This window comes from Callorhinus ursinus, unplaced genomic scaffold, assembly GCF_003265705.2.
Source record: "Callorhinus ursinus isolate GAN/ISIS: 27379988/994484 unplaced genomic scaffold, GSC_fseal_2.0 scaffold117, whole genome shotgun sequence".
Taxonomy (NCBI): Eukaryota; Metazoa; Chordata; class Mammalia; order Carnivora; family Otariidae; genus Callorhinus; species Callorhinus ursinus.
Window position 1 is genome coordinate 655,697 of NW_027397179.1, and position 24,614 is coordinate 680,310.

Here is a 24,614-nt window from a genome sequence, read left to right on the forward strand (position 1 = left end):
AAGGGACACAGTGTCCCATGGGTGAGGCTGCTTGGCAGGGACATACATCTGAGGGACAGGCACACACTTTCCGCTGTGTGCCACAAACCTGGTCCTAACACCGCCTGCTCCCTGTCTCCCAAAACCGCATTGATCGCCCTAGTTTTCTGATCTTGCCCGTAGCTTGCTGGGGCTGACAGGGACAGGTCTCTTCTGAACCATTTGCTTCTGGTCCCCAGTCTCTGCCCCAGAAATGACAGCCACATTTGGAGGTGTTTGAAGAGAATGTCTTTGTTGACTCATAGATTGACAGAGGCGGCTCTGTATCAGCTGGTGGGGAACAGATAAGCATGCACAGTGGACAACATGGGGAGAGTTTAATAAAGGACAACTTACAGAGAGTGGGTGTGCCTGAGACCCTGTGGTTCTAGCTCAGGAGCTATTAACAGGTCACCATTATTTCCCCCTCAATCCTGGGGCCTGAAGGGGTGAGGGGAGGGAGCCGCTGGAGACTGCCAACCCACCGTGGCCGGGCTCCTCCATCCCATGACACTTTCCGCTGTGTGCCACAAACCCGGTCCTAACACAGCCTGCTCCCTGTCCCCCAACCCCCCTCCCCCCAGCCAAGATTGTGTCTAGTGGACCAAGCTGGGCCACCAGTCCTCAGAAGGGCCAGCAAATTCTCTTCGGGAATCCTGAGTGTACAAAACCACAACTACAAGGATGGTCACTGCAGTACCTTTGGTAAAAGCTGGGAGCTGGACACAAACCTCGTATCCCAGTCAGGGGGCAGGGCACCTGGACTCTGGCCCACCACCCGAAGGAAAACTGGCAGCCGCCAAAGGAACAGGTCGCCTCCGTGTGGACAGAGGGCTCCTGCAGGTCAACCAGAATGCAGGCTGCCAGGCAGCACGTGGGGTCAAAGGTCACTCTGGTCAAACAGCAAACGTGACAAGACACCTGGCTGTGCTGCAGAGGACTAGTCTGGAAGGGCTCCTACAGCTGTTAACAACACTTACTTCCAAGGACAGGAGGGGGGCTTTCACTCTGCATACAAAGCCTTGTAGTATCTTGTTTTGGTTTACAATAAGCATGTACAGAATTTCTTTAAGAGTGATTTATATAAAGAAGTGTTTTAGATAATCTGTAAAAAATTAGAGCTAAAATGTGGTGAAGGGAGACTGAACAGAAAAAGATGCAGGTGTTCTTCCCCAACCAGCATTTGGCAACTGCTGTCAGCTACCCAGCGTGCACTGGGCACCCCGTGTGCCGGGCACTGTGTGGGGCACTCTTCGGGGCACTGACCAGAACAGCTGTTTGCAAAATGCTCACCATCTCGGAGAAGCAGGTAGGATATGCCCAGATGTGCCCCCCCTGCTTGTGGCACGGGGTGGGCGGGGATGAGTGGGCACCCACCCATGGCTGCGGGGTGTGGGGCAGGTGGGGAGGAGGAGCCAAAGACGACCCCTTGGCCAGAAGGGGCCTGAGAGACCCTCCTGTCCTTCCTCCTCCAGAGGAGCAAGGCTGCCCAGGGATCCCACAAGTCTGTGGCCAAGGGACAGTGGACAGTGAGCTGCAAGTCCTGTTGATTACAGAAAAGTCCCAAGCAGGGATGACAGGTGGGGTGTTCCCTCATATGCTGGCTTTGACAAGTCCTGCTTGCCTGGACCACTGAGAAGAGAAGGCTCCTGAGGGCGACCCAGGAAAGTTGGCAGAGTGCCTACGTGGGCAGGTAACGTGTGTCGAGGGCGAGAGAGGCGGTGTGGGGCACCAGTGTCTCGTGTCTGCAGCTCCGAGGCCTCTCAAGACCAGGGGGGAATGTCTGGTGACTCTGTAGGTGGCATTGGCCTCCCAGATGATCACCGCAGTGCACCCACCAGCAGGGCAGTGGGGGGCTCCTGGGCAGCCAGTGCAGGCCTTTCCTGGCTCCCAACCCACTAAAGAGAAGTGGCTGAGCTCTGGGGCTCAGCATGGTGGGTGGGCAGACATGGATGGCTTCATGTCACCCCTCCACGGTCACGGAAGGCACTGCCCATGCTTCTGGTGCAGGCCCCAGCTAACAGCAACCCAGGCTGGAGGATGTCGTGCTCTCCTGGGTCTCAGGTGGACTTCCCTCCATTCCTGTAAGGATGGGAGAAGTCACATGGCATCAACTAAGCACCTGCAGCTGACACGGGGCAGCCTCCCTCCCCTGCCACTGGCACCTTCTGGTGACTGGGCTGGTCAGAGCTGAGCTTGACCTTCCAGGCCTCTCTATCAGGGCCTTGGTGACCTGGCACAGGCTGAGAGGCCTAGGATGTATTCCAGATGGTGGAACAGCGTGGGGAAAGACACAGACTGGGAGAGCCAAAGCCAAGACACATGCACGCAGCCAGGGATGCCCAGCCTGGCTCATGAGGAAGCTGCCGGGTGGGCAAAGAGAGCCAGGGAGCGAGTCTGAGCTGGCAAGCAGGGTCAGGGAGGCTGAGGGCCTGACATCAGAGTAGTGACAAAAAGCGTACCCCAGAGAGGACAGCACAGGAGGACAAGTTAAGGGAGTAGCCTCTTGGGACGGGAGGCTGGTGGACGTTGGTTTTACACTGCGAGCCTGCTCCCCAGCCCCAGCCCTGCGGTCTGTACGCACGGATGAGGTCTCCATCGCCGACCTGGAGCGGGGCGCCGCTCCTCCTCTCCAAGTCCTGTAGAACTGACTGCTCGAATGCCAGGGCGGCCACGCGGCTGAAGAACGCCTTCACGTTCTCCCCTGGGGGCCCAAGAGACAGCCCTGACCCCGTCGCCTTGGCCCTTACGCGCAGACGAATTTGGGAGCTGGCGGGTGTGGGAGCCAGGGCGGCCCACCTGTGGGACTGTCTGGGGCAGCAGAGGGCAAGGGATAGGGCTGGCTGGCCTGGCTTCCCACCTCCGGGGGCTCCAGGGCACCCTGCCCTGGAAGCTCCTTCAAATCTCCGAGCCTTGGTTTCCCAGCATCTACTCTTCCAATTAATCACCACTGAGCATCTCCTGTGGGCTTGGCACCGGGATGAGTGGAGATCAGAAGGGTGTCTGCTTTCCTGTCACTTTTGAGCACCTGTCCAGTGGGCAGCTGCTGTCAACTCCTACATAGAGCCTTTGTGCCTCCTCCCTCAGGGGGAGAAGGCCACCCATCTGGGCACAGGGCTAGGTTCCAGCCCCCGACATGTGCACTGCCCTTGTGCAGCTAACAACCCATACAACTGCACAGGGCAATCCTGCTTGGCCCATAGGGAGTTGTCCGTGAATCTTCTGTTACTCTAAGGGGGTGGGGCTCCCCATAGGGCACGGGGGATGCTGTCAGGAAGCAGAGGGAACTGGGTATGGGCACTGCCACGCTTTTATCTGTGTTGGGCTGGAGGCTGTGGTGCCTACCCTTAATACTCCCATCCTTGCCTCCCCCAGCCCTTGGCCAGATGTCGCCTGTGGCCCCTTACCTGGGGCAAGGACCACAAGGCATAATTCCAGAGTCTCCAGAGCCACTGGGGCCTTCTATGAGCCAGGTACTGCATGTTACTTCATTTCACACCCCCCTCCCACCAACAACCTGTGTGTTTTAAGTGTGTCTTTTGCTTCTCTGCATTTTCTAGTTTTCCCTCACTGAATACATATGGCTTTTGTAATTTAAAATACCTTTTCACAGTAAAAATGAAATGAGATGGACAGGGTCACCCCATTTCCCAGATGGGGACACTGAGGCTGAGGTGTTAGGCATCTTGCCAGGGCTGGAGTAAGGAGTGGCCTGTGGGTGAGGGCAGCTCAGGGGCTGGTGGCTCAGTGTGGCGGTGGGGGGCCCCGTGTGGCTGGAGGACAGACTGGTGGGATGTGGATGAGGGTCAGGGGGTCACAAGCAATGTTGCAGTATCTTCCACGATGACACCCGGGGAAGGGATGGGAGCCCCCAGTTACTGGGCCCTTCTATGTGCCAGCCAGGAGGTGCCTCTTACCCAGCTACCTTAGGACAGAGGGGGTGCAGGATGGTAGTGGTTATAGGTGAGGGCTGTATTCCAACCCCAGCCTGGCCGCTTCCTCCCTGTGACCCTGGAGGTGACCTCGCAGGGATAAAATGGATCTGCCTCAAGGAGGGAGGGGGATGCATTAGAGAACACGGGCCAGGGCCAGGGGTCACTATTCCTGGCCCCCGCTCTCCCTCCAGAGATGAGGAGACCCCTCTCAGGCAGTGGAAGGCCCCGCACGGTCACCAGCACAGCCAGCTGTGACTCAAGCATGCCATAGCGCCACCGAAGGAAACTCCCCACACCCGCTGGGGCAACAGCCCCGCACCCACTCACCTGTCTTAGCGGACACCGACCAGTACTCGGCCTGCATCTCATTGGCCAGACGCACAGCCTCCACTTCTGCCTGCTCACATGCAGCCCCTGACTGGGAGAAGCAGCCCTCCTGTGGGGGGGCGCTCCCCCCTGTGCCTCCTCCCTCCCCACCTCACCCTGGGATGGGCGGCTTCAGTGCATGGACGGGGGTACACCTTCCTCAGGGGTGAGATCCCAGTGATCCCTCTCCGACAAGACGAAGCACAGGTACCCCCAACTTTCAGCTCTGGGTCTTCCAATTCCCATCTGGGCAAGTCAGCACCACCCTCCATTCCCCAAGCTCCGGCTGAAAGCAGCTGCATTTTCCCGAGGGCCATCCCAAGCCTCTAGCTCTGGTGTGCTCACCAGGAGGTCCTTCTTGGTTCCCACGAGGAACACGAAGCAGGAGCCCGGTTCATTCTCCCTTAATGCATCCTCCAGCCACTGCCTGGAACGCACAGAGGGGAGACAGGCTGAGAGATGGCATTCATCCACCTAGAGAGGTCTGAGGAAGACCAGGGGATGGGGGTGCAGACCTGGGTCCGCCCCAGGGCTGGGAGCACTGAGCCTCGAGTTGCAGGGAGGGCACCCAGACCCCAGCTGGGCCCCGGGTAGACTGCAGGTGGGTGGGGACACAAAAGCACTGGTCAGGGGAGGTGAGGACCCTGCCCTGGTTTGCCCTCACCCTGTGTCACCTTGGGGGAGTCCTGCCCTTTCATCAACTTGAACGATCACCCCAACTGCCCTCACAGGGCTTGGGGGAAGCGGGATATGAATGCCCTAAACCAAAGAGAGGTGAAGAGGACTTTCGTCCATTAACTGGATGATTCCCAGCAGAAGCAGATGACCTCCCAGAACTGGTCACGTTACCAGCTCTCTTGATCAGGTCTCTGCCCCAGAGAGCAAGGGCTATCCCTTCAGACAGGACTGGATATATGTAATTTGTAGGACCCAGGGCAAAGTGAAAATGTGAGGTCCCTCCTCCAGCAATGATTAAAGCTTTTGAGATGGTGACAGCAGAGATTTAGAGCAAACGCAGGCCCTCCTGAGTGCCGGCCCCTGTATGACCGGGCTGGCTGTGTACCCTGAGCTGATCCTGCCCTCAGCAGATGGGTGCAAATCTTAAGGGATAATATGGCAATTGGACAGTAAGTGGCCTGTGGGCAGTCAATTCTGACAAACAAGTCTGGTCCCTTGCACCTCCCACGGGGGGGGGGGGCGGCCAGCTCATGGGCGATCCCGAACCCAAGGGGACCACAGGGGCCGCAGAGTCCCAGACTTGCCTGGTGTGCCCCAGAGTCTGCACGTCAGTGAGGTCAAAGGCTGTGATGATCACTGGACACACAGGGAGAAGCCAAGAGCCGGTCAGCAACACGTGACACAAACATGGTGTACAAGGAGGGGCTCCCCTCAGGCAGCTCCCTGCTCCCCAAGAGCAAGCCAGAGAGGAGCCTGGCTCCCACAGAACTGCCGGGGTGGCCCCCAGGCAATCAGCCCTGGTCCCCACTATGGAGGCTGGGAAGGAGGCACCCCATGGCTGCCTCTTGGGACCTACCCACCCACCACCCTCTCCAACCCATACCCAGAGGCCCAGCCCCAGAGGGCATCCAGGGAGGCAGGATGAGCTCATGGGCTTCTGTGTTCAAATCTCCCCTCTGCCACTTACAGCCAAGGGAACTCAGGTGAGGGCCTTAACTGCTGAGTACCTCAGTTTCCCCATCTGTGAAATGGTAAGAACGGTACCTCAGGCTCTCAGGGGTGCTGTGAGGTTTAAGCAAGAACAGCTAGTTTTACAAGCTTTGGTCCAGGGCCTGACACAGGACTTTTGACCAATGGCAGCGATGGCTAGGAGGACAATTAGCAACAACCAGCTTTAGGGGAACAATTTCTGAGGAGCAGGGTGGTTCTCATCACCGGCCCTGCTCAGGTTCTGTGGTGTCCAGGGTGTCCAGGACCCCGCTGGAGTCCTGAGGGGGGTCCCATGTGGAGGACATTCCAGAAAGGCCGGCTCTCTACTGGGCCTGGGGATGTGAGCAGGGCCAGGCAGACCGTTCCCCTGCAGCTTGGCTTAAGGCTGTAGGAGTCCCCCCTGAGGCAGAGGGGAATGAACAAAGGAGGATACTGAGGATGGTGATGGTGGCGGGCCGGGCTGCAGTTCCCAGGGTGTCATCCCCCTGAGAAGACGGGCCAGAGCTGGAACTCCAGCCCAAGGCCAAGGTGCTCACAGCTTATTTCCTGGTTTAGCCTTTTTTCAAATCTCAAATGGCAATGTTATGATTTCTCTTTACCAGTATCGAGTAGACATAACTGGGCCTCATAACGAGCCTGGTTTCGGATACTGTGAACTGTTCTCCGGTCTCCCACTGAAACCCCTGGGAAGCTGGGGTTGGAGTGGGGGGGGCCTGTGCTGCTACCTGCTGCCTGGGAGTCCTGCCCAGTGCCTGGGCCACCTCCACTGCCCCCCACTGGCAGTGCAGTCCTCCTGCGGCCCCTCCGCTCCCCCCCTCCAGCCTCGCCTCCTCGCACCTCCTCCAGGAGTCGACTCTGCTCTTTTTTCCTGGGGTCTCTGGACATGCACCTCCCCCTGAGCATCCTTCTGAGCTGAAACTGTGGTTGAGACCCCCAGGGAGCACCCGCCAGCACAGGGTCCCTGAAGGGTATGACTGCTGAGGCCAACCCCAGGCCTGGCTGGCTGGAAGGCAGTCTCCTCATCCCCGAGAACTGGCTGGGGATTTTCTCAGTGGTTCTTGGAGAGCAGATTTGGTACCTGTGCAGAGGACCTGGACTTCCTGTTATGAGCCCAGTGGAAGCCTCCTGCTGTACATGGCTGAGGGCCCCACCATTGTTATCACCCGGATGCTCACCCTGAGCACCCCGGTAGTAGGCAGATGCAATGCACTTGAACTTCTCCTGCCCTGCTGTGTCCCAGCTGTGTGGTGGCAGAGACAGAAAGGGAAAAAGAGAGGTGGCAGATTAAGCAATTGCAGTGGTCTGAGCCAGCAGGTTGGTGGGGCTGTGGGCAGGCAGGCCCTAGGGCCTGTGCCAACTACTGGCCAGAGGTCCCCGCCCCGCAATTCCTCGTGATTTTCTTCCTAAGGTGCCCCATGGGGGAATTCCCTGGCTGGATTCACCATGCCTGTGGGGGAAGGGCACGCCCTAGTTCCACGGCCTGGATGAATGGAGTTGTAGCTCCGCCCCTTTGGACGGTGCCATTAAAAAAGGCGAATATGCTCCCTGATGTACTTGCTCTGAAGATGTGGAAGTCCACCTGTAGATGAGGCCCCATGAATGGGACTGGCCCTCCCGGCTATGGTTCTGCTACTTGCTCGTGTGTGGCTGGGCCATGGCTCCACGTTCTGCACAGCAGCAGAGGGGAGGCTCAGTCCCTGAGTGGGGGGTGGGAGTGTCTAACAGGGACGTGGTTTGTATCTCCTGGGTGACTCTGATCAGTTAGCTCTGGCTCTCTGGAGAAGTGGAGCCCCGGCTCTATGGAAAAGAATGCAACAATCGATTAATGATGTCTGCCATTGGCACAGTATAGGACAGGGGGACACACATACTGAGATCTACTTGCTCTGGTTTAGAACCAGGCAGGTGGTCAATATGCCGAGCTGAGTCTGAAAATCCATCCTTTTTTTAAAATTAACAGATCAAAATTTAACTTTCTTCCATAAATGGAAAAGTAGACAAGCCATGAATAAGATCTCAGTGGTCTGAAATTTTTTGAAGTGATTCAGCATTGATGCAGAACTTTTTGGCCCTATTCTGTCATGAATTCATTCATATTGTCTTTCGCTTCTGAAGATGACGCTGGGTGGGAAGCTGGGAGGGTGGCTTGGAGGTGGGGCCGGTTGGGTAGCTGGCAGTGGCCTCAATGTAGGGACAATGAGAAGGCAAGCCAGGACAGCGTCTCTGTTCTAGTTAGATAAGGCCGGTGGCCCGCTCTCAGCCCGGCTCCACCTAGGCCGTCCCAGCAGCTCTGTGCTCCTCAGCTCTCCTGGCTCCAGAGCCCCTCAGGCCTCAGCCCTGCATTTTCACAGTCTCTTCTGCTCTGGTCTGGCCCTGTACTCTCCCTCGGGCAAGATTTGATGGTGCCACCTGGCTCTAGGACCGCACTGGGGCCGTCCTCAGAGAAGTGGGCATTATCATGACAGAGTAAGGAGCTGAGGTCCATGAGAGGGCGAGCTCCATCCTGATGACCACGGACCCCCAGGCTAAGCCCAGGAAGGGCTTAGAGGATTGCGGAATGAAACCAGCGGATCAGGTGTGACCCCCAGGGAGAGAGAAAAGAGAAGGGGACTAGGGCAGAGGCAGCAGGAAAGAGGGGGGTAGGGGCAGCTGGGCAGAGAGCCTAGGAAAGGGAGGGGGCCACACAGGAGAGCCTGGAAGGGCGAGAAGTCACACGGGAGAGGGTAGGGCTGATGACACAGCTAGACCTGCACGATCATCCAGGTGCCAGAGGAGAGGGACGGCAAGGTCCAGAGCTCTAGTGGGAAAGTGTGAGCCTGGGGGAGAGACTCTGGGCTGTTCTAAGGGAAACTACAGGGGAGGCGCTGAAGCCAGTGGGCCACTGAGAGGCAGAGACATGGGGTCTGGCAGGGGAGCAGACAGAGGGAGAGAGGCAGGGGGAGTGGAGTGAGGGCAGAGGGGTGAGGAGGACGGGGGTGCATCAAGCCGGAGGAAGGCACGTGGACTAGGGGCCCTCCACCAGGCCCCAGCATGCAGGGACCACTGTGGGCTCCACTTTCCAGATGAGAACAGATGCTCAGAGGTGTGAAGTGACTTGCCGGAGGCCACCCTGCTGGCCTGGTGAGTGGGATCACCGAGGGCCAGGCAGGCTAGGGGCGGGGACCCGGAGCCAGAACGCGAGGGGCGGGTATCAGGGCAGCACGAGGGTGGGTGGGCACATTGGGCTGTGAGGACTTTCCCAGGTCTGATGACCAACGTGAGACACCCATGGGGAGTGACGGAGTATACAGGGCTTCAGGGAACTGGAAAAGCCCAGTGTCACACCATTCCTGTTTGTCCAGATAGATCCTCACAGAACACCACAGGGCACAGTCCAGAAGGAGCTCACCAAGGCTTTCCCCATGGGTCTCCCTCCACAAAGCCCACCCAGGAGCCACACGGGACATGGTGTGACACAATGGCGACTTACATCTGCAGGCTGTAGGGAATCCCAGCGATCTCGAAGCGCTCGATTTCAAAGTCCACCCCGATGGTGGCCTTGTAGTCACGGTCAAAGACATTCTTGCAAAACCTGTGGGAGTCGAGGAAGTCATCAGAGAGGCTGTGTGTGGAAGTTTTGCTCACAGCAGTCAAAGTCTGCAGGCAACAAAAAGTCTACCCACAGGGAATATAAGGAGATGATGGTCCACAGAGATAGATAGTAGACAGACGGAGCTGCCGACGAGAACTGTGGTGGGGAAGAGAATCTGCTGCAGCCCAGGAGGAAAATGCTGCAGGTCAGGGCCAGTGAGGTGTGAGTCCATGGTCCTGGGGGATGGTGTCACTAATGTCAGGGTCCCCCTCCGCCCCACCTGCCACTTCCTAATGCCTTACCCCCTCCGAGGTGTGGTTCCCAGCAGCCACACAGTTTTAACTATGACAGTGTTATCTGGGCCTCCCAAGGAAAGGCATGACAACCAATGCTGGGAGGTGTGGCCAAGCGGGCGCACCTGTGGATGAGGCTGGTCTTGCCCACGTAGAGATCGCCAACGACAACCACCTTGGAGAGTCGCAGCCTGTGAGGGATACGGTTGTGTTGCTTGCAAGCAGAGTCACAGAGCATCTTCACACGTACAGGCCCTTCCTTCCCAGAGCTCCCTACTCATGAGCCACGTCTCAATCCTTGACAGGGGATGGGGCACCTGCTGAGACACTCTGGGATGTCTGTCCCCATGCCTGGCACTTAGAGGGGAGGGCAGGAGGGCCTGCATCTGTTCTGGGGACTCTGCTGTCTCTGGGGCTATGTGCTCTTGACCCCACTGGGCCCAAGCCCTGTTGTGAGAATTAGAATTGGGCACAATGGGAGGCTGAGTCTTGGGCTGACGGAGTAGAGGAAGGAGTCCCAGGTGGGGCTATGTCCAAGCTGGGGGCACACGCCGTAAGGAACCTGGAGTGAGCTGAGGGTGCAGACACAGTGTCAACGTGCAGCGGATACGGGCATGGGGGCAGAGCCCCTGCCCCTCCTACCCACGCCCGGGGCTGCACGGGCTCCTGCTCTTTGCAAGCAGGTACTCCCTGACTGGGACACCACCATCACCAACTGCCTTGGAGGTGTCTGCAAGGGCCACACAGGCCCCAAGGGGTGAGCAGTGGCCAGGACTCAGGCCAGGACTCAGCTCTGGGCTATGGCTTGAGGTAAACTGGCTGTGAGGTCTTGGGTTCTCTGAGGACCTTGCTCACTGAGAGCAGCCCCCACCCCACCCTGTGCGTGTGTCCTGCACTCCCTGCAGCAGCATGCCTGGCACTGTGGGTGGAAGTTTCTGCAGCTCATGCCAAAGGAGCTCAATGGGCAAACATTTGACCAGTACTTCCGCTGCCTGCAGACAGCAAGAAGGCACCCGTGTCACCTGGTGACCTGGTACGGCTCCCCTGGCCATGTCTGGGGGCCCAGAGGCTGTGTCTTCTCTGCTCCCAAGTGGCCTCTGGTCCTGGAGCAGGGTGGACCTCACTCCGCTTCCCAGATGAAGGAGTAAAGGTACTGCCGAGGTATTATGGGGGCCTCAGTTTCTCACCTCCCAGAGCCATTGTGAAGAGTCAGAGAGGTAGTCTGCGTAAAGCACCTTGTACGGAACTGGCCCTCCTTAACTGGTGGCCGTTGCTCTCATCCCGTGAGCATTCGGACCTGAGCCTGGCCTCACAATGCACAACCTAGGGAACCTTGGAGCCGGCAGCTTCCACTACAAGCTCACCACACCTGTGTGACACCTGGGAGCTCCTCAGGAGGAGAGGCAAAGCAGGCCCTGGTACCTGTGTGTTAAGAGAAGGAGTAACTGGGGCGCCTGGGTGGCTCAGTCAGTTAAGCGGCTGCCTTCGGCTCAGGTCATGATCCCAGGGTCCTGGGATGGAACCCCGTGTCAGGCTCCTTGCTCAGCGGGAAGCCTGCTTCTCCCTCTGCCTGCCACTCCCCCTGCTTGTGCTCTCTCTCTCTCTCTCTCTCTGTCAAATAAATAAATAAAAATTTAAAAAAACAAAGAGAAGGGGTAACTGGGGCAAGCTCCCTGTGCCGGCAGGGCTAGGTGTACCAGGTGCTGCCGAGGCGGGAACAAGACAGACACAGCCCTTGCCCTCACAGGCTACATCTAGTGGGGAATCCAGAGAAGCAATCTTGTAATTCTGTGAGATAAGGGCTTGGGACCCAGGAGGGGCCCCCTGGCCAGCCCAGGCTGGGGAGCGGGGGTAGTGCGGGACTCCCCTGACACTATACTGTGAGCTGAAGGGTAGGAAAGACATTCCAGACAGAGGAAGCAGACATACGCCGAGACCCCGGGCTGAAAAGTCATGAGCGTGACTTACTGAGAAAAGGGAAAGCCGTTCTCTATGGCAGCAAAGCCCGATAAAAATCGCCATCGGCTCCAGGCCCACACGGGGCTGTACGGGTGTGGTCTGTGTAAGTGTTCCATTTGTTCGTTCATACGTTCATCCATGCACTCATTCCCGCCCGCTGCCTCCCCCCACATCCTGTGCCCACTCACCCCACAGTCCCCATGTTCCTGCGCTGGCAGGTGGTGCTGACCTGCCCATGGAAGTGCTCCTTGAGCTGCAGGCAGGCCTCAGGCGTGTACCACTGGAAAAAAGACAGACAGACAGATGGGCATTTCATCCCGAGAAGCTGCAGCTTCATCACCAAGCAGGGCGGCGAGGTGGTGGCTTGCCTCCCAGCATTCCCTCCCTCCTGAGCCTTGAAGCTCCAGCCTCGTTAGCTTTCCCTGACCCCTCTGTCACAGCCGTCCTCTATCCCCTCAGTGGCCCTGAGACTCCAAGCTCTTATGAGTCCTGAGGAGCAGCAGTGGGGGCCGGGCCAAAGGGCCCAGGTGGCAACTCAGAGAGTGGGGTCTCGCCTGGGGCAGCTGTGCCCTTGCTGTGGGCGTGTGGCCAGTCTCTGTCCTCTCTGGACCTCTCTGAGTGAGAAGAGGGGTGGGCTGTAAGGGCCCTTTTCACTCCAAGATCCTTCCATGCCTTCTATGGATCTTGGATGGCATTTTTTGCTTTAAAAATATCTATCTATGTGTTTGGAAAATGTCCTGGAGGGCTCTTTGGGCCTTCCACGGTTCTTGGAAGGCAAATCTGGGCTATGGCTGAAGAACATAACCGCAGGGTAGGAGGACCTGTGTCACCCTTTAGCTGCTGTGTGATCCCAGGCAGCTGTCTAATGTCTCTGAACTTCAATTTCCCCAACTATAAGACCTCGAAAGCCTGGGGGCATAAAATAAAATAATGCTTGCAAAGCCATCAGCGCAGACCCAGCCTGGCATATACTTAGTGCTCAACAAATGTTCACGGCTTTTAAGATGTCACAATACATGTTGAACACATGTTTATTTTATAATTGGGAAAGATGACATTAAAGAAACTGAAGGTGACGGCTATGTTTTGCTCTCAGATTGGCGGAGGCTGAGGACGGAGCGTGGTAAGGATGTGGGGAGAAGGGCACCGTTGGAAGCTATTGGTGTGCCCTGCTGTGATATGGCAGCAGTCCCCTGGGCCACCTGCTCTGTCCCTCGGGGCGCTGCTTCAACCCACAGCTCCCCTGTGACAAGGACTCCACCCCGTAGCATGCTACATAGCCGTAGCATTTCTTCTGAGTTCCCAGGCACTGAGATGGGCTCTGCCCTGGCCCATCTGCCCCCTCAGCTCCAGGCATGATGGAGGCAGCAGGGACAGTGGAAGGAGCTGTACAAAAGGGCAAGTCACAACATCTCAGTGAGCCCGTTTCCTCATCTGTAAAGCACTCATAACAGCAGCTCTTCATGTGGTCGTTGGAGGATCAAATGGGGGTGATGTAGATGAACAGCTTAGCCTTGCGGCCCACATTCGTGTGGAACAGTGTCAGCTACCTCATGAGAAAGCTGGATGCTTTTTCCTGTCAACTTTCATGTCAGCTTCAAATGGGGGGTCAGCCTGGCCATGGTGGTGGTCACTAGAGGAATCCCACCATTTTGGATGCACTGAAGAAATGTAGTAAGGAAGACTGGGCAGGAAGTGTGAGCTGATTTTAGAAACAGGGAAACTGAGGCACAGAGTAACGGGAGGGGCTTACCCCACCTGACCACGAATTTCCCAGGACTGAAGTGTGTGACCCCGGGATACCGGATGAACTGCCACAGACAGGAGCGGGGAGAATCTCGCCCTCAGTGAAAACATGATGGATGCCCCAGGCTGCCCCTCAGGGTAGGGGAAGGTTGGAGCCCTGGAGTCAGACCCGGGTCAAGTCCTGGCTCTGCCACGCCCAGCTGTGGTGATGCCAGGCAGCACTCCCTGCCTCTCTGAGCCTTGCTGATCTATTCTGGAAATGGAGTCCTCTGTCCCATGAGACCTGAACTGTTTTGTGCCGATCACACTTCCCTTCCTTTTGGCTCACTAAACATCAGTGTCCATCATCCCTGGTGGCCACCTTCAAGCTCTCTAGGGAAGCAGTGGTCTGGGCCTCTGTTGAGATGCAAAATTCTGGGGGAATTGTCCACAGGTCCGAGGTACCACAGCCTTCTCTGTGGATGTGTAGAAGCAGAAAAGGTGAGAAGGTATGACTGCTGGCCCAAATTACCCAAAGTCTGCAGTCACCTCCTTCATCCTTACCAGCCTGGGCACAGAATTCAACAGACAGAGAGGTCACTCCATGGAGAGGATTTTTCCCTCCATGCCTGTCCCAAGTCACATGGAGGCAACCACTGAGAACAGGATCTTCTGTGCCCTTTCAGAGATATTTTTGGCATGTATAAACAAACATATACATTTGTTTTCTGCCCTCTCCTTTTCCCACCCATGGAAGTACGCTAGACACACTGCTCCATTCCTTGCATTTTTACTTAATTGACTTTGGACCTTACCGCATATCCAGTCCTGGAGGGAAGCCTCATTCTTCCTCCTGTCTGTGTCGGGAAGGAGCATTTTGCTGTTGAAGCAGCGCCCCCTGGAGGACGTTTACGTTTTGTCTGACCTGCTTTACAAACTGCTCCAATGCCTGGCCTTGAATGGCTGGATCAGAAGGCAGGGGCATCGCAATGCTGGGAAATACCGTCCCACTGCCCCTCTAGGGGTTGGACTGATTTGCATCGCCTGATGCAATTAATACTGGATTTTTTTTAAAGATTTTATTTATTTATTTATTTGAGAGAGAGAATGAGATAGAGAGAGAGCATGAGAGGGGGGAGGGTCCGAGGGAGAAGCAGACTCCCTGCTGAGCAGGGAGTCCGATGCGGGACTCGATCCCGGGACTCCAGGATCATGACCTGAGCCGAAGGCAGTCGCTTAACCAACTGAGCCACTCAGGCGCCCTAATACTGGATTTTAATACACATGGAAGAGAGCCGTGTTTTCAGCAGGAACCGAAGGCAGAATGGTAAGGAGGGAGGACCCTGGATTTGGTGTCAGGAAACCAGAGTGCTATTTTGATAATAGTAATAATAACAACGAGAACAGCAGTGACCACGGCTCAGGTAAGGGAACCCCCGTTTACCAACAGCCAGGCACCCAATGTGAGGAATTAGCCTTATGTATTAGCAGCTCTGAGAGGCTGAGTAACTTGCCCACAGTCACATACTTTAATGACAGAGTCAGGATCCACACCCAGGACCCTTGCAAACCCTGCAAAATCTGTACCTTTAACCTCCATGCCACATTGTCTCCTGCTGTCCCGCTTAACTTGCTGGTCCACCTTGGGCAAGTTAGTGCCAAGTCTCCCCGTTTCTGAAGAAGTCTAGTAAGTTCCCAAGGTCTGTTAGAGAGGGACTGACCTCCCCGATTCTCCTGCTTTGTTTCCGGTGGTGGATGCAGGTGAGGAAATGTGGGTGTGGACATGGTGTTGGGAGAGCAGGGTACGCGGAGAGGGCTGGCTAATGACTCTCTACCTTCGGGAAGCTGGTGATGATGCGGTCCCGGCTCACAGGCGGCCCCAAAGGCATCAGCGAGGACCTCATCCTTCCAGAGTGTCCTGTGGACCCAACCAGGGGAAAGAGAGTTAGGGAGCTGTGGCAATCCTTGGGGACTCAACCTCAAGTTTATGTTTAACCTCTCAGTAGCTTTAAACATTGATCCACACACCTTCTCTGTCAGGAAAACTGGCCAGAGGTCATCTCTTTCCATCTGCAGGCAGTGTGGCTGGGGTGGGGGTGGAGGGGACCAGGCTTTCCTGGCCCTGCCTGGGAGTCAGGAAGACCTGGGTCTCCTCCTGCCAGGTGTCTAACCGGGAGTGGCCCCTCTCTGAACTTATCACTGGGGTGTGAGTGGGGCATGGCGCAAAGGCCAAGCTGTGCATCATCACAGCCCAGGGGGAGGAAGCAGAATTGGGGTGGTCTCCAAGGGATGAAGGCTCTGGGTGGGTCAGGAGCCTTCGGTTTCAGCCCACAGGCATTTCCCCCGTACTCCCTCACCGCGCCCAGCGCCTGGCCCTTCACACCTATTCAGCAGCCCTGCGTCTCCTGTCCTCCTCCTCTTCCCACTAGGGTGGCCTTGGCCACGTCCTTAACCGGGCCTATCGTCCTCCCGGATCTGCCCCGGCTCTCCTTCAAGACCTACACGCGCCTGGCCCAGGGCGGGCGCTCAGGAAATGAGGAGGCCCCGGGGCTGCAGGCCGCGGTGTTCGGGTTAGGGCTGTTGGGGGGGGCGGTGGGCGCGCAAGCGGCGCCCTCCCAACCAGGGCCTCCTGGAACGTGCCTGCACCGGGAGCGGACTCGGGTGGGGCAGAGGGGCGGCGGACTCACCCGCGGAGGCGGCAAAAGCTCCAGAAGCCGCGCGGCCTGGTCTGGCTGGGCCGGTGGCCGCGATCACCATAGCAACCAGAGCCACGCGGGACCCGCCGGCGTCTAACGAATCCCGGGCGTCAGGGACGCGGTCTGGGCGGGGCTCACAGCGGAAAGAGTGCCACACGCGGTTCGCAAGGGCGGTCACCGTAGCAACCGGAGCCTCTTGAGGGGAGCAGCAGAAGCTTCCGAGACACTGCGCGAACGCCGGCGATCACCATGGTAACGAGGGCGGGATTGGGCAGGCGGGCGGTGGGCGGGGACAGGGCGGCCAGGGGGCGGGGCCGAGGCCCCAGGGGCGGGGCGGGGCGGGGTGGAGAGACTCGCGCACCCAGCTTCCATTAGAAAGGTGGTAGTTTAAAGGAACGGGTAGGGATTATGTGAGGTGTTTAAATATTTATTTTCATAATATTAAATACGATTTTTTTCTGGTTATCTAAATATTTCGTGTTTTTCTTTATTATTGGTATGGAGGGATCTCCAAGATCCCTTGACTCCTTTTTCTCACAACCCGTATCAGATTTATCAGTAAATCCATAAGTTCTATCCTGAAAATTTGTCCAATATCCTCTTACCTCCCGCCCCTTCCACTTTGTCCAAGCCAGCATCTTCTCTCCCTCTAACTGGTCGTCTTGCCTTTACCCTTGACCTTATCCATTCCCAGTTGGGTGACTCAGGGATCCTCCTGTTAAAACAGATCAGATCATGGCAATCTTTGCCTCCAAACCGTCCAGTGCCTCCTCATCTCTCTCAGATTAATAAAATCTTTACAATGGCCCAAGAGGCTTCACGTAATTTGCTCTGGCCTTATTTCCTCTCATCTTCTACCGCTTTCTTCCCATCCCCCCATCCCACACAGGCTCCCCTGGCCTCCTTACCGTTCCTGCAACACACAAGGCACCGGCGTGTTTGCACTGGCTGTTCCCTAAGCTTGGAATGCTTTTCCCCCTGATATTCACATTGCTCCCCTCCTTCCCCTTCTTCAAGTTTGCTCAGATAACACCACTAGATGAGGCCTCCCCAAAGCAGCCTATTTACAATTGTAGCATCCTCCCGACCCCTTATTCGGCTCTGTTTCTCCCAGGCACTTTCTAACATATTATATAACTTACTGGTTTTGTTGATTGTCTATCTCCCTTCACTGGCTCCATGGAGAGCAGGAGTGTTTGTGTTTATTTCACCCATGTATCACGTGGGCTAAACAGTGCCTGGGCATGGCAGACATTTCGTGAATGTTAAGTGACTGAATGAATATTAAATTTTAAAAAAGAAGGTAGAGAACACTGTTTGAAGTATGCTGCCACAATAAAAAGTAAATGAATCATATTTACTTGTGTAAGTTTAGCTTAGCTCTGGAAAGATACCAGTGGTTGCTACAGGTAAGGACAACCTGTTGGCTGGGGACTGAGAAGGGAGGGAGACATCTTACTTTCATACTTTCTAGATTTTCCTCTATGTGCATATATTGCCTATTCAATAAATAACTCAAATGAAAATAAACAATTTGGAACATAGATGATAAATAACATCCCCCCATCTCTGGCCTTGCCAGGTCAGTCTTGATGTATTTTGGTGTGCTTCCCTCCTTCAGGTCTTTCCTGCAGACACTCCCTCCTCTCGGCAACCATGGCATAAGAACTTCGATTGGAGTGAAGCCCCCTGAAGTGGCCTACTATTCATTGACCTTAATCTGCATAGTTCTGAATCTAATGAAGCCTGAATATCATATGCCTGGCTTCTAGAGCTCATATTATAAAGTTAATTTCTATAATTAATGGCTGTTTAAAAGCTGACCTGATTCACTGAGGTCCTCTAAGCTAGTTTCTGTGTGAAGAGTGAGACATGTGGGCTAGATGGCCTCCAGAGACACTTGTAAGATTGTGTAATCACAAAATGAGAAAGTAGTTAGCCTTGGAGAGGAAGATGGGGTATGAGATAGGGGAAGAGAATGCAGGCATTGATAATGTTCTGGTGGTGAATTCACATGTAATTATTATATTTTTATGTTTCATCATTAACATATACACTAATATAATGTTGAGTGTATCTTTAAAAGATGACAAAAAGGAGATGGAAAAATAATAAAACTGAAGGATAATTAAAAAAAAAAAAAAAGGACTCCGTAACCAGAATTTGAAAGGCCCAGGGTTCCCAGCTTTGAGAATCTACTTGATTCAGCTCCCTGATTTCACAGACAAGGAACCTAAAGCTCACAAAATCAAAAGAATTTGCCCAGTGAGTTAGAACTAGAATTGGAAACCAGATTTCCTGACTCCTAGTCCAGTGCTCTCCACACCACCTTCCTAAAGAAACTAGGAGGCTCTGGGTTAGAGATCCTTTATGACTAGGTCCTTTGAAGAACCACAAGAGAGGGCACGTCACACATCACAATATGGGATCCTGGGCACACCGATCTAAGTTAGTTATCTTCATTTCAAAGCTAATTGTGCTGCAGGCTAATGTCTGGTGCCTTTGTTAGTTAAGTTTCAGTGCTAAGGGCTCAGGCTTAGGGGGTGGACTCATGTGAGTCGCTCTACCTCTTCCTGAGACTCAGTTTACTCAGCTATAAAATGGTTGTGACTATCAACTTCAAGGTGACTGAAACTTCTAGTATATTCCTGACACTGGAAAGGCAAGTAAACAGGACTGACAAGGGAAATTGGAGTCTGCTGGGGGGAACAGAAATAAATAGAGAATTAGAGGAGGAAGTGTGCCAATGGGATAATTAAGCTGTGGGATCATTTACTAATGTGGAGTTGGGGAGAGGATAGGATTCATGGAGGAAGTGTACACCAAGCTGTGTCTTGAAGGACAAAGAAGTGGTTAGCGTTACAAGCAGCTCAGGCTGCAGGAAAGGGTTGACCATTTGGGAAATTAAAAGAATCCAGCACGGCTGACTCAGGGCCTTGAGTAGCAGTCTTGGAGTTTGGACTCTGTCCTGAGACCAGTGGAAAGCCGTGGGAGAGTTTTATGCAGGTGATGGCTGGGTCTGGCTTGCTTGAAAGAACAATTGCTCCAGTCAGCAGTGTGTTTGCTCCACGGCAGGGGCGATCTATGTCATTAGCAGGTAATCAGATTGTAGATGAAGGAGCATGGGCCAGGGCTAGACGGTCCAGGGATCGGGCCAGTGTAATTTGGGGGAAGCTACTGAACCTTTCTGAAGTTTGTCTGTAAACTGGATGTTATCACTTCCCGAGTTTACTTCGAGGATTAAAGGCATGCAGTGTTCAATTCAGAGAAAGAGTACAATCACTTCGCTTCCCTTTTGTACCATGAACAAAGCTGAGCCGTCTTTGTTCCTCCCAGTAACCCTGTAAAGCATCATTGTCCCCACTTTACAACTGGTCCCGGCCCCGGGGCCGTTCGCGCTTGCGCGGCGGGCGCCGCGGACGCCGCGGGGTAGCCTGGCAACCCGGTCGCCTGGCAACGGCGCTTCCGGGACCGCGGGCTGAGGCAGGTGAGCCAGCGGCCGTCAGAGGGAACAGGGGGTCCCCAGATCCACCCAGCCCGGTTCACGCTGGGCTCGCGTCCTCTTACCTCCCTAACCCATGCTCCTTAGAAGAGGGGAGGCCCCTGTCCCCAGCACCCACTGTTCCTTGCCCGAGGAGCCCAGAAATGGCCACGTCCCTCCCAGCTAGGCCCCCTTCCCTCTTGCCCCGTCATTTGGTGCCCAGAATCAGAGTCTGGCTCACCTCCTTTATTGGAGTTGATCGTTCCTACAGGGCTGGGACTGTCACTGGGACTAATCGCAGGAACCACCACCCCCATAATAGTAGCCACAGAGGACATGACATATCCAGAGCCTGGTGTGCCAGGCTCATGAGTAGCAGTTCATATGACCCCTCTGGCAGGGAGGGAAGGAGGTGCTATTATCACCTCCCTTTTGCAGCTGTAGAAAGACACAGATAGAAGAAGGAACTTGTCAAGGGCCACCCATGGCCTAGGTCTGGAGCCCGTTCTTAACTACAGTTGACCCTTGAACAACATAGGGGTTAGGAGTGCCAATACTACCCTTCCTCCACAGTCAAAAATCCACTTATAACCTTTGACTCCCTCCTTAACTACTAGTAAGCCTACTGTTGACCAGAAACCTTACCGATAACATGAAGTCGATTAACATGTATTTTATATTTATTGTACACTATATTCTCACAACAAAGGAAGCTAGAGGAAAGAAAATGTTATTAATAAAAGATAAGGGAGAGAATACATTCAGTATTTATGTAAAAAATATTTATGCAAAAAGTGTGTTATGTAAAAAATGTACTGTATTGTAAAAAATCCATGTGTAAGTGGACCTGTGCATTTCACACCTGTGTTGTTCAAGCGTCAGCTATACAGAGCCACACTGCCTGTAGTTGCTCCAAGTGTGTATGTGTGTAATAAAAATAAATCACACTTTAACCTTAATTCCTTTTTTTGTGGATATGTCAGAAGCATCTGAATACTATACAGTGGCTAACTGAACATAATAAAAAAAAAAACTAAAAAAAAAAAAAAAAAGAAGCAGCATCTGAATAGGGTCCCTGATGGATGAATGAACTAGACCTGGATTTGAACATTGGCTCCTGGCCCTATCAGGTCCATGACCTGAAGCCAATTCCTATCCTTAGACCTCAACTACTACCTTTGTAAAATTGGGATAACACAAGTCCTCTCCTTCTGGAGTAGTTGAGTTAAATACTGGGTGTTGCTGGCATAAGATAAGTACTACCCGTCATGACCATATTTGTGTTTGCTCATTTGGTCTGTTTTGTCTCTTTGGTGCCTTTGACCCAAGGCCCAGCCTGGAAAGTATTGGTGATTTCCTCTGTTGTTAAGCATGGGAGAACTCTGGAGTTTGCAATTTGGGCTGCTATTGACCTTTACTGTGACTTTGAGCAGATTCCTTTATTGCTCTCAGCGTCAGTTTGCCCATCCATAAATTGGAAGTAAAGATACCCACCTGACTGCCCTTACAGTTTTGAGGATCAAATGAGAAGTAGCTTCTAAATCCCAGTGGTAATAATGATAACTTTTTGGGTTCTCTTAATCAGTGGTTTCTGCAGAGCTTTGTTTTGAGAGCTAGAGAGTTGCCCGCTGCAGGCGTGGAAAGATGGCCCATGCCCGGATCTCCACATACCTGCCCCCCGACATCAACCCCGCCCAGGCCGCCATTGCCTATGGCTGTCGGGCCCTGCCCAAGCTGAACGAGGAGCTGCAGTCGGAGGACCTCCTGATGAGGCAGAAAGCCCTCATGGCGTTGTGCGACCTCATGCATGACCCTGAGCATGTCTACGTGGCCATTGACATAGGTGAGAGTGTCACAGCCCAGGTGACCATGACTGGGGTCTGGATGGACAGACACAGTGGCTCAAAGTGGGAGGGGCTGAGGCGACGTGGCCCCTTCACTGTGTCCCTTCCGGCTGGCCAGTCAGTCCTTGCTTATACACCACCAGCGTCCCACCCAGAGCCACGAATCTGTCCCTTCTGCTATGGCTCAACCAGATGGCCACAAATCTACCAAGCAGAGCTATTTATCTATCTCATCCACGAGACTATCACAGAAGATAGGCACATGCCTTACTAAACCACACATGTATCTGGGAGCCATGTCCCTTGTGTCCCACTCTGCTAATTATCAAAATAAGGCTTGAGGTGATTTTCATGACACGGTCACATGTTTCCCAGATCAGGCGCATGATGGACGAATTGCTGCTTCTTCCTCCAGCCTTAGCGAAGGGCTAGTTAACTCCAGATTTGGCTGTGGTTCCCGGAACCAGGCCTAGGATACCGGGTTGGAGCTTCAGCAATAAGAGTTGCTGTTTCATAAGCCTGACTCTGGGCAGTACCACCCCAGCACACTTGCCTGTGTTATCTTAATTCTCACAGCACCTGCCTTGGGAGGGAAGATAAGAAAACTGACAGATGAGAAAACTGGAGGTTCAGAGGAGGGGTACGAGGCTAGGGTTGCCAGATAAATAAATAAAGCGGGATTTTTATTTGTTCAACCTGGCATCCCTAGGTGTAACCTATTCAAGGGTACAGGACTAATTTGGGACAGGGGTGAGAATTTGACCCCTCAGTCTCTCCAAATGCAAACGCCATTTTCTTAATCCTGTAGTGGACGGAGGGACGAGGCATCAGTCGGAAGTGTGCAGGGGGTTAGATAACACAGTCCCCTGTGTGAGCCTTTCTAGCCCACAGAGACCCCCCCCTTCGGTGAATCGGAACTCCTTCGCAACTGACACGATTCCCCCCAGGCCCCAAAGCAGCAGAGCTTCTGGTAGTTTCTTATTGCCCGACACTGGCTCACCCGTCGACTTCTAGGTGAGTTGATTTCTGAGGCTGGTAAATGTTCAAAGGTTTCTGTGCCTTGCAGGCTGCCTGGAGAGCCTGAAAGCTTTGCTGAAGGATAGCAATGACGTGGTGCGGATAAAGACCACCGAGGTGCTCTACATCATGGCGACCCATAACGTGGGCAGGTGGGCATCTGTCTGGAAACCAATGTCATGCTCTGGAGCCACACCCCTCCCCTGGGTGGCAGGCCCTTGGATGACCTTGAATACTCTGAATTTTTGTCTGTCAGTTTGTGTGTGTGTCAAAGGGAGGGTGGGGGTGCTTTCCCACATCTGTTCAGTTCACACTCTTGACCTGGGATCACTCGTTTTTCTTGGTATTGAAAACAGAACCGAGAACCACAAACAGCCCTGGAGCCCTGCCTAGGGACTGCTGCCCAGTGTGCACATGCCAAGAAAGAAGGAATAGAGGGGCAGGGTGCTCACTGTCTTCCGGCTTGTCCTTTCAGGAGGGTCAGGCCGTCTCACGAAATGTAAGGTTGCTCAGTCCCGTCTCTCCTCAAGCTCTCTGTGCCTCAGTGTCCTCGTCTGCACCTGCTCGTGGGGGCAGGGAGTTCAATAGGTTGGTGCATGTGAAGTGCTCAGCCCCGAAACGTTGGCCTCATGTTGGCCTGGGTGGCCACTGGGCGCTCCTCTCTCTGGGGACCGCTGCCGCCTTCTCCCTGCAGATAGTCTCTGTGAACTGGCACTCCCGCTTGCTCAGGGCCATCTCCAGACGGGGGCCTCCGTCCCTCAGTCCCCCTGACCTCCCCGCTCCCTGACTCCTCTCTGGGTTCTAATTTCAGGTCCCCAGAGGGGACGTGGTTAGCCTGAACCATGTACAGCCCTGGCCCGATGGGTCGCTGTGAATGAACGGGGTGTGTATGGGGAGGTGGTGCTACAGTGAGATCCCTAATTCATATGCTTTGCACCAAGAAGGGCAGAGGAGTGGGGGGAGGCAGGAGCCCTGGTGTCTGGGGACCCCAACCTTTCCTGATGTGACCTTGGTGGAGTCTTGCTGTGCTTATCTGAGACAGACCCAGGGAAAGTGCTTTAATACTTAGGAGCATAGAGGACTGAAGCACCTCTCATTTTTCCTGTTCCTTTTTTCTCTCTGGACCTGATGTGGGCATTAAGTGGTAGCCCCCCAACAAGGGCTGACAGACACTGTGGGGAGAAGTGCTTGGAGCTTGGCCAAGTACAAGGAAATTGTGAGCCTAGCGGGGGTGCCTGTTGGTTTTTTTTTGTTGTTGTTGTTGGTTTGTTTAGTGGCAGAAGGAGGTTGGGGGATATGGCCACGGTCGCAGGGGATGGGGCAGGGGGACACACAGTGAAGCAAGTATCACTGACCAAGGACCTGCTATGGCCTGGCCCACACACTCCTTCAGTGTCTGCCATCCCTCACGCTGCCACCTCCAGGTGTCAGGCGGAGAACCAAGAGACCAGCGGCCAGGATTCCCAAACCCTGTCTCACTCCACCACACCACAGTAGATGAAGAATACAAAGGGCCAAAAGTAACGGAGGCCAGGTTCTGAAGTTGGCCCGAGTTCAGTGGGGATCTTATAACTTAAAGCCAGTAGCTTGTGGAGCCTGTCGAGCTCTAAGTAACTGCTCGTGTGGAAACTTCTGTACCTCTTGTACCCACACAAGTAGCAACAGGAAGAGGGGATGAGGGTAGCAGCCTGGGGCATGACATCTTGTCACCTTGAGGAGTCAGTTGGTATGACAGCCCACAAATGGGAGAGCCTTCCAGGAGGTCTAGCTCCCCCGGCTCACCTGCTGGTGAGGGGGGCAGATGCCCTCAGGCAAACAGGGCAGCCTTACAAAGCAGGAATGACAGGGAGTGGGCGACTAGGCACTGGCTGAAGAGGCCCAGACTCCTCATGATTGGCCATTAGGGAAGTCTCCTGCAACCTGGGTGCCCTGCTAGGATTTTCTTGTCCCGGAATGACTCAGAACTCACCGTGGGTTAAATCCTGGCCAACACGGCACGAGCACGATTGGTTGGGCACTTCCTGTGTGTCAGGCCCTGGGC

General features: G+C 54.6%; 2 protein-coding genes across 4 annotated transcripts in view; one reads left to right on the forward strand and one right to left on the reverse strand.

The window, feature by feature from the left end:
* Nucleotides 1–254: 254 nt before the first annotated feature.
* RAB36 (RAB36, member RAS oncogene family) lies at nucleotides 255–19,578 on the reverse strand. Of its 3 annotated transcripts, XM_073889749.1 has the most exons (14): nucleotides 19,533–19,565; nucleotides 17,374–17,469; nucleotides 16,837–16,946; nucleotides 16,223–16,457; nucleotides 15,371–15,453; nucleotides 11,999–12,090; nucleotides 9,977–10,042; nucleotides 9,457–9,558; nucleotides 7,163–7,227; nucleotides 5,578–5,633; nucleotides 4,665–4,742; nucleotides 4,281–4,371; nucleotides 2,625–2,722; nucleotides 255–2,100 (listed from the first exon to the last, which is right to left on the reverse strand). In XM_073889749.1, exons 3-14 carry the CDS (start codon nucleotides 16,867–16,869, stop codon nucleotides 1,996–1,998), a joined length of 1,104 nt encoding a protein of 367 aa, XP_073745850.1. In that variant the 5' UTR covers nucleotides 16,870–16,946; nucleotides 17,374–17,469; nucleotides 19,533–19,565; the 3' UTR covers nucleotides 255–1,995. The 3 variants fall into 3 exon arrangements, with proteins under 3 accessions (XP_073745850.1, XP_073745851.1, XP_073745849.1); XM_073889750.1 differs by lacking the exon at nucleotides 19,533–19,565 and having other exon boundaries at nucleotides 2,603–2,722; XM_073889748.1 differs by lacking the exon at nucleotides 255–2,100 and having other exon boundaries at nucleotides 2,122–2,722; nucleotides 19,533–19,578.
* Nucleotides 19,579–19,688: 110 nt separating this feature from the next.
* The window catches only part of RSPH14 (radial spoke head 14 homolog), a 76,699-nt gene continuing 71,773 nt past the window's right edge, over nucleotides 19,689–24,614 (forward strand). Inside the window, exons 1-3 of the mRNA XM_025857343.2 lie at nucleotides 19,689–19,718; nucleotides 21,298–21,555; nucleotides 22,623–22,725. Coding sequence (XP_025713128.1) covers nucleotides 21,357–21,555; nucleotides 22,623–22,725 — 302 coding nt within the window. The 5' untranslated portion in view covers nucleotides 19,689–19,718; nucleotides 21,298–21,356. The remainder of the gene's footprint in view (nucleotides 19,719–21,297; nucleotides 21,556–22,622; nucleotides 22,726–24,614) is intronic.

Coding starts and splice junctions, on each gene's coding strand:
- RAB36 (XM_073889748.1), bottom strand. CDS start 16,869: ATGCTGGCTTGGACAAAGTGGAAGGGGCGGGAG. Junction 7,228..9,456: donor ATTCCCTACAGCCTGCAGAT/GTAAGTCGCCAT, acceptor GCCACCACACAG/CTGGGACACAGCAGGGCAGG. Junction 5,634..7,162: donor CTACTACCGGGGTGCTCAGG/GTGAGCATCCGG, acceptor CTGTGTGTCCAG/TGATCATCACAGCCTTTGAC.